Source organism: Stegastes partitus, unplaced genomic scaffold (genome assembly GCF_000690725.1).
Source record: "Stegastes partitus isolate 25-593 unplaced genomic scaffold, Stegastes_partitus-1.0.2 Scaffold83, whole genome shotgun sequence".
NCBI classification, from domain to species: Eukaryota; Metazoa; Chordata; class Actinopteri; family Pomacentridae; genus Stegastes; species Stegastes partitus.
In genome coordinates, this window is record NW_007577814.1 from 755,808 (window position 1) to 764,783 (window position 8,976).

Consider the following 8,976-nt stretch of genomic DNA (forward strand, 5'->3'; position numbering starts at 1 on the left):
GTTTTTTTAATGATTTAACATTTAAGTCATATTTCACAGGAATGTACTCACTTCTGCTGTATACTGTGCATGTACCAGTATGTTTGATGTGTGCGTGGTGTTTGTTTAGGGGTTTTTGCGCATGTTCTTGAACGCATCCTGCTAAAAAAAATTTAAAAAACCCCCAAAAAACTACCTCCAGCGGTGCAACACGGAAACACAGATAGCAGCATAAACTTTGACTAAATATGTATCAGTATATTCCCTCATTGTACGACCTAAAACGCAATGAAATAGTATTTAAAGTCCAAATAATTATAAAATGGAGTACTTACATTTTTGATTTTACGTGTGAGTTCTTGCAGCTCTGACGTGCCCCTCCAGCTTTCCGTCCGACCAATCAGAGAGCTCTCACGGCCCAACACTTCCGCTTTGCTCTCCAACCTGCCTTTCCAGTGGAGCTCCCGGTGTGAGCGGATAGCAGAAGGGTGACAACCACGCAGCCCACAGGCTCAGAAAACACGTAAAGGTAGCAAAAAAGTCATTTTCTCCGCTAAAAAGCTTCCAGGCTGTTTGTTACGCGTGGAAAATGTGGTCAGGGCCCTGTGCTCAGTCAGATATTGTGGCTATCAGGTAGCTAGGAGTGGTTCCAGTTAGCCAGCAGCTAGCGTTAGCATGCTGTGTTTGAATGAGCATATGACTGAAGCTGCACGTTTTTAGGAGGGCCAGCTCAGCAGGATGGAGCCACGGAGGGATAAATGTTCAGATATATCCGCTGGGGAGGAGCTTTGTTTTGGTGGAATATTCGGACACGAGTGTCACGTTGTAACCAGCTTGTTTTAACTCTTCCAGATGCCTCCAAAGAAGGGAGAAGCCCCCAAACAGCCTCCATTAATTGGACGATTTGGAACATCTCTGAAAATCGGAATTGTTGGATTACCTAATGTTGGGTGAGTACATTTCGCAGGTAGTGTGAATTATTGCACAGCATGTTTGTTATGTCAGGGGAGCTCTGTTATTGACCTTTTTCTGACTGTGTTGCAGGAAATCCACCTTTTTCAACGTGCTGACCAAAAGCCAAGCTGCTGCCGAAAACTTCCCATTCTGCACAATTGACCCGAATGAGAGCAGGGTGCCGGTTCCCGATGAGCGTTTTGATTTCCTCTGCCAGTACCACAAACCAGCCAGGTGTGTGTTATAACAGTGGCCCAATTCCAATTGCCACACTTTGAGGACTTTGAGGCACAATCACACAGAGTGCATGAGGGTTTAGGGTTGTTCTACTGTCAAATCGTCAACTGCACGAGGGCTCTGATGGAACTTTCAGGACTACTAATCGCTTTTTCTGTGATTCTGCATATCTGGAAACTGAGAAACTTGCTTCATAGCAAATTGGTGAACAAACACAGTTGTATTCCACCAAAATGTACACAAACCAAGTAAGGATGGTGCAGGGAAGAAATGTGCTAGGAAATTATGTAGGTGACGGCATCTGGCTGCTCACTGCTGTTGTTGTTTGTCACAGGTTTGTAGAGTTGACTGTATTTTCAGTTAAACATTTACAGATGTGCGTGCTTTTCTTCTCATTTTTAGTTTGTTAAAATGTAGAAACACTTTAATGTCACAAAGACCCAAAAATTCTCTGTGAGCGATGTAGATGCATCGTATTTGCAAACCCGTTGAGCCGTATGGTGGTGATGCCACTGGACAAAGTTTTGCTGTTACAGTAGGAAACTGTGCGCACCATGCTGCCATGAAAACTTACGTGTTTAGTTGTTGATACAGAAAATACATAAATATGTTTTAATGAACAATTCTGATTTCACCCTGCTGGTATCACAAATAATAGATCACAGGTTAGAAAATTGATTAGTCTCTTGGTATTCATCACAGAAAATGTTGAATCAGTATCATTATTGAACTTTTATTTTGCTAATAACTGAAGTTGTTTCCACATATGTGCCATTATGGGACCTCAGAATAAGTTAGTGGTGCAATAACTACAAATTAAAACACACGATTAACAAATTTCTAGAAACAATCCCTGCCTTGCCTTACTTGTAGGGACAGTATTTTTTGTTGTTCTAACTTTTTTGCATTCTTCATTTCCATCGTTTCATACAGTTCCTCTTGACTTGAGTAGACAACAGGAAAAAGAGTCAAATGATGCATTAACACCCCTCTTTATGGCGGTGCAGACAGAGGAGGATGAAGTAAACCTCTGTTAATAAAGAAATTTGATAAACACCATTGTGATACCTGTTGTCTCTAATTGGGTTTTTTTTTTCGAGCCAACCAAAACAAAAAAAGTCTGTAGATGTGGAACTTTCTTGACAGCCTGATTTCTGACTCACTGATTATCTGCTTGTCTCTTTTGTCTCTTCAGTAAGGTTCCCGCATTCCTAAACATTGTGGACATTGCTGGTCTGGTGAAGGGAGCTCACGCAGGACAAGGACTTGGAAACGCCTTCCTCTCCCACATCAGTGCCTGTGATGGCATCTTCCACATGACTCGTGAGTTGCCGTTACTTCTGCTGCCTGCAGCTGCTGTGTAGTAACAACTGAACTGATGGAAGGCACAGGTGTTAGCAGGGCAGGCTGGAATCACTGCTACACTCCTTAAAGGGGACCCATTTCAACAACACAATCATGTTGTGCCTGTTGCCCAGTAAAGACGAGATGACAGACTCCTGTGTAAATACACTACAGGGAGTTCTACTGTAACTTACTTACTTACTGACTACTATTGAAAGCTGGAATTTAGTGTGTGGTCTGATAGGTAATTCTATTCACTTGTTTGTTTTTTTTTAAATCAAAGATCAAGAGATGAATTTGAGCTGCAACTGTTCATTGATTAGTTATCAACAAATACATTATTCGCTAACCATTTTCACAATTGATTTATTGGTTTGAGTGGCTTTTGTTTTAAGAAAAATGTAAATTCTCATGCTAAATTTGAATTTATTTTTTTTTTTTGCTTTCCTTAATCCTCAGTGACAATAAATTGAATGTTTTTATGTTTTGACATAAAAAAAAAATCATAAGGTAACAACACAGCATGGAGTGAGCTGTGCTTAGTTTCCTGTTGTCAAACTGTGGCAGGAAGTCCTTTTTTCATATAAATAATACCAAAAACACAAACGTCTCTCTCGCACGAGAACTGTCACAAGAGTCTCTAAAAACCTATGAGACACATACAGTAGCCTGCATACATACAAATATACATATATGCAATGTATATTTTAGAGCGTTGTGTTGGGTTTTGGGAAATAAGAATCAACATGTTTTTATACCATAGTCAGTGATTATAGACTTTGAGTTTTAAATATGTGTAGAGAACAGTGAGAGTTTTGGTCTAGATTTATTAACTCCAGCAATCTGAGCATTCGTAAAACTATCAGACAGCTCCAGTTTGTTTCAACACTGTGCTGCATATTGACTTAAAGCTAATTCCTCACGTTGTTGATTTTATTCTGGGCACAACTGAGCGTCTACTCTGAGAAGTCTCACTACTTTAACGTAGCAGCAATAAATTTAGGGCCAGCTCAATGTAGAGATTTATAAATAAGGCTTTAAATTCAGTCCAGCTTTGGGGCCACACTTTATTTGGGAATATTTTGTTGTGCTAAATATAATGTATAGCTGTGTCAGATTTACTGTATAAACAATTCAAACAGAGGGAGTCGACTCCAATTATGTTTAAAAGCAAAACATTTCAAGGATTCATGTTTGGGCCTCCAGCCAAAGTCACTGACGTCAACTGGGGGGCTGGGTTTGTTTTTGATTCCAGGAGTGGGAGTATGGGCTCTTGTTGTGCAATCTGTTTAACAGTTATTGATGTATTTGATTCGACCACCATAGACAATAATGCAAGTCTATGCACAGAATCTTTTGACAGCAGTGAAAGATTTTTGCCTCAGTGTGTTTCATTTGTCACGTATTTAAATTGATGAAAAGAAATAACGTTTAATTTATTTGCCAACACAGTATACACTCGTTAGATCTGAAACAGTTACTTCCTTCGTTTATCCACTTAAAAATAATTAGCGGCTATAATACTATAAGACTCAAAACACTTTCTGGTTTCTGCTCCTCCAATGTGAGGATTTTCAGTTTTTTATTTCCTGATAATTGTAAAAAAATAATTGTATTTGTACCAGGCTGCTATGTTTGTGTGTTTTAAGGTGCGTTTGATGATGAGGACATTATCCACGTGGAGGGAAACGTCGACCCGGTGAGAGACATCGAGATCATCCACGAGGAGCTGCGACTAAAGGACGAGGAGATGATGGCTCCGATCATCGACAAGCTAGAGAAAACCGCCGTCAGAGGAGGCGACAAGAAGCTCAAACCCGAATATGTAGGTGTTCGTGGCTGCACTGTCTTTGCATCTGTTGTGTTGTTGTGAGGTGAGATCAGCCTGTATGCAGCATCTGACCTGCTGCTGCTTGTTGCTTCAGGATATCATACTGAAGATAAAGAACTGGGTGGTGGATGAGAAGAAACACGTCAGATTTTACAACGACTGGAACGATAAAGAGGTAATGATGTATGTTTGTGTGTGTGTGGATGGTTTTGTGTGTATGCTTGTGTTATGCTGTTGTTTTTAATCTCATGTTTCTAAGTTACTTTATAATGAGGACAAAGGACATTTATTGCTTCCTTCCTAGTTTGATAAACTAACTTTCCTCTTTTTTCTAGCGTAAACACTCTGAGATCTTTTAATTATTTAGTAGTTCATTATTTGTTTATGAACTTTTTATACCTTTTTTCTTCAGTTTTTAATACAGAATTTAAATTGCACATGTAAACAGGTGTATGAAGACAAACTGGCATATGATGTTACTTTACTTTCACTTTCTTGTTCTGCTTTTGGTTGTTATGATTTTGAGATTCCCTGGGACAAGATGCCTCATTATCTGCTCAATGTCCTTCTGATGAGATAATGTACATTCCTACAACAAATATTTGAAATGGCTTTTTCAGAAATGACCATAATTTTAATTTCCCCTCCACAGATCGAGGTTCTGAACAAATACCTGTTCCTGACATCCAAGCCCATGATCTACCTGGTTAATCTCTCAGAGAAGGATTACATCAGGAAAAAGAACAAGTGGTCGGTTTGCTTTCACCTGTTCCTAATCCTATGTTTCAGGGATTATTAAGATTCATTCCATCATTCAGGATATCTCTCGATGTTGCCTTTTTTTTTTTATCAGGTTGGCAAAAATCAAGGAGTGGGTAGACGCTCACGATCCCGGCGCGCTGGTCATTCCTCTGAGTGGAGCTCTGGAGTCGAAACTGTTTGACATGGAGGAGGAGGAGAGGAACAAATACTGTGAGGAACTGAAGACGCAAAGGTAAGAAAAAAACACGCCACATCACTCAAAGACTTAGTCTGACAGTTATCTAACATTCAACCTTTAAATGTCACCAAATGGAGAAAAATGCTGTTCAGAGCCTGATGACAGTTTGATCAACAGTCCAAAATACAAAGATATTCAGATTACAAATGCAATCAAACAAATCTTCATATCTACAAACCAAAAATACAAGAACAAAGACATCTTGATAAATTACAAATGAGAAATCAGCTGATTTTGCAGAGTTCATTGGATTCTCTTGATTAAACTCGAGTGCAGCGCAGTCAGCTTGCTGGTGGGTAGAAAGACACAATACAGGCTCTGCTGGATAATGCTCAGTAGCTGCAGTGCAACACATCTGAAGTCAACTGCTTTTGAATAACTACATACAGCTCACAGCACTGTGTAATTCTGATGACAGATTGCAATAATAGATTAATAACAATGAGATTTAAACTATTAGCTATATGTTTTTAAATACTAAATTCAAAATTTTAGGGTTTTTAAATATATGATTGAGCTTCATCCAGATGTTTGTGTTTATCTGTGTGTTTCCAGTGTTCTGACCAAAATAATAAAGACCGGCTATGCAGCGCTGCAGCTGGAATACTTCTTCACAGCGGGACCAGATGAGGTGCGAGCGTGGACCATCAGGGTGAGTGCTTCGGAATATTTTCTCCAAAATATGACTTCTTTCTGTTGTTTTTTTCCCCCTTTAACCTGAAAAAGCAGCACAATAAAAGGGAGAACAGACAAGAAAAAGACAAGAAAGAGTTCTATGCAAAAGAAGAGTAGAATAGAGTTAAAAAAAAAAAAAAAGACCACAAGTCTTCAAACAGCAGTCCAAGTTTTCAGTTTGTCTGTGAAGTAAAACTAACAAATGTTACAGCTGTAGTTGAAGTGTCCAGTCTTGCTGTTGTTCATTCCAGATTACAGCAGAATCCAGGATTTCTGTTCTCATTTTTATTTGCTATTTAATTGCAAATCTAAAACCGTTATTGCCAACTTTGCTCTATCATATTTATGTGTAGTGGTAAAGGAAATTATTTTGCTTTTCTCTCGGTTGTTTTTGTATCTAAACTTGACTGTTTTTACAATTTCCCCCAAAAAATGTTATGCGACCTAATTACTTGTAGAGCAACTGAGTCAAAGGTTCTTTTGCCTTTTGGTGTTTGCAGAATTTCTGAATTTGGATATTTGAAGCCTATAATTAGAGTGAATTGCCATTTCATCGTTTATTTGTTATTTTTAATTTACTATTTGAATCACTGATAAAAGTAAACTCTGGATAGTAATTCAGAGGTCTGGAATCAAGCTGCTAATATGAGTCATTTTCTGCTTTTCAGTATGTTCTACATTTTTCATAACTGTCTTTAAATTCTGTGAAACCAGCATACAGAGTAAAGACATAAAGAATGCAATCGATTCCTGCTTTTAAAAGATTTATTTTTCCATTATAAAAGTGCTTTTTTTCTCTAGAGCACAACAGTCAGAATCAGTTTTTGATGCCCTCGTTGTCCTGGGCATCATTTTGTGATCATATCTGAAGTGAAAATGTGCTAATCTCTTTTAGATATATGTTTGAGACCTCTTTGTCTTGTTGTGCTCCAACAGAAAGGGGCCAAAGCTCCTCAGGCTGCTGGAAAAATCCACACCGACTTTGAGAAAGGCTTCATCATGGCCGAGGTGATGAAGTACTCTGACTTCAAAGAGGAGGGCAGTGAAAGTGCAGCAAAGGTGTGTGTTTGCATCGAGCTTTTATCACGTGTTTGAATTGCTGCTCTGACTAATTTCTGCCAGTATAACTGTTGACATTCTGGCTAACGCTAAATGCACATTTAAAATGTTCCTCTTTGGTATCCATCCTCTCTTTCTCAGGCTGCTGGGAAATACAGACAACAGGGCAGGAACTACGTCGTGGAGGACGGGGACATTATCTTTTTCAAATTCAACACACCCAATGCACCCAAAAAGAAATAACAAGACCACACAATCATCAAGGGGTCCAGGGGGGGGGTAACTCAGAATACAGTTCAGTCGGGCCTCAAAGAGCTGCACTGTCTGCCGGTTTGAATTCAGCAGATCAACTTGTGGCCTGAGTGGCTGCAGTTATTTGTACAACAAACACTGATATCAAATGATTCATTCAAATTTTCAAACCATATTCTAGCATGTGTGGTGTCAGGACACAACGGGTGGAACTGCTATGAAAAACATGTATGAACCCGCGACAGAATGCAAACATGCGTTTTCTTTGCTGCCACTGTTCATGCGTTTTTAACATGCATCAGGCCTTTTTGATGCCGTCTTTCAGATTCTTTCGTTTCGCAGAGCGCAGACTTTTTCTGTTGCGGTTTATCTGCAAGACAGTCTTTTATCCCTTTGAGTAATAACAACCTGTCTTTCTGTCATTAGTTGGCAATTGCAGCAATGATGGCAGCTGATTAATCGGCGAGCTCTCAGATCCTAATGAGCTTCTTAATTAGAGTTTTATTAATGGCAGGTGTGCCTGATCAGTAAACCAGCTGTTTTGTCCTAATGTGAGTATTAAGCAACAGTCTGCTGCAGGTGAATTGGTTTTAGATCTCTTTCCTCCGACAATGAAAAAGGATGTTAAAATTTAGTTCCCTTAATTACACTGTTAAAGTATTCACAGTGAAGTTATAATGACTCGACTTGATGTTTACCACAAAATGCTAAAATGTATGGCGTCTACAAGCTGAGAATATAAGCCGCCAGTCAGTGTTTGACTCAGGGCACGACTGTATTGTGTTGTGAGCAGATGGGGTGTTACAGAGCAGGCCTCCCTGATCGTGCCTGACCAGACACCCGAGCAGAGAACGGTGTTATACAACCTGCTTTTATTGACTTGCTTTGGTCTTGTTAAAAAAAAAAAAAAAACGATAACAAAACAGACTCTTCACATCATGAACTCCACCCAGTGTAACAAGACAGTGCTTCATTGTGGATCATCTGGACCGCACAGCCTCAGAACACATCATGTTTCACCTCCTCTTACTGCCTCCACAGTGTGAATGTCTTGATTTGCTAAAGTGCTCTCCATCTCCTCATTTTGCTTCACTGTGGAGTAAAGTAGAAATCCTTTAAACCTAAAGGAGCCAGTGTATGATAAATATCCCCCTCATCAATATGCACGTGTCAATAAACGGAGACCAACCTGTCGTTTATTTGTGTGTCTCTTTTTTTTTTATTTATGTCAAATACAAAACTGAGAACATTAGAGGTCAAGGCAACATACAGGGATATGTATGAACTTGTGTGTGCCACCAGAAAGGTACAGATTTTAAAAATGTAATACCTTTATAGCAGTTGTGAATATATTACATCTGTACTTTAGATGAAGCCATGTGACATCAGGCTTTCATGCAGGTACATGTTAAGAGGGTGTATTCCAATTTAGTTTATTGATTTTGACAGAAACAGCTTTAAATACGAAGGTCCACAATAACATTTTTAACTGAAGGATACTAAAGGAAATAATTTAAAAAACAACTTTATGGCATGATATAAATTCAATTTACAGTAACACTTTTAATTCATAAAATATATACACATACACTGGGAAAGTCTTAATCTCCTCCAGGCTCCACATATAAAGCGATGTATTCAATTT

General features: G+C 39.0%; 1 protein-coding gene across 1 annotated transcript; it reads left to right on the forward strand.

The window, feature by feature from the left end:
* Nucleotides 1-412: 412 nt before the first annotated feature.
* LOC103353789 (obg-like ATPase 1) lies at nt 413-8,525 on the forward strand. Its single transcript, XM_008276932.1, has 11 exons — nt 413-508; nt 832-929; nt 1,024-1,167; nt 2,366-2,493; nt 4,164-4,339; nt 4,440-4,520; nt 4,998-5,095; nt 5,199-5,339; nt 5,901-5,997; nt 6,957-7,079; nt 7,221-8,525. The coding sequence occupies exons 2-11, from the start codon at nt 832-834 to the stop codon at nt 7,320-7,322; spliced, it is 1,188 nt and encodes a 395-aa protein (XP_008275154.1). The 5' UTR covers nt 413-508; the 3' UTR covers nt 7,323-8,525.
* Nucleotides 8,526-8,976: the final 451 nt, after the last annotated feature.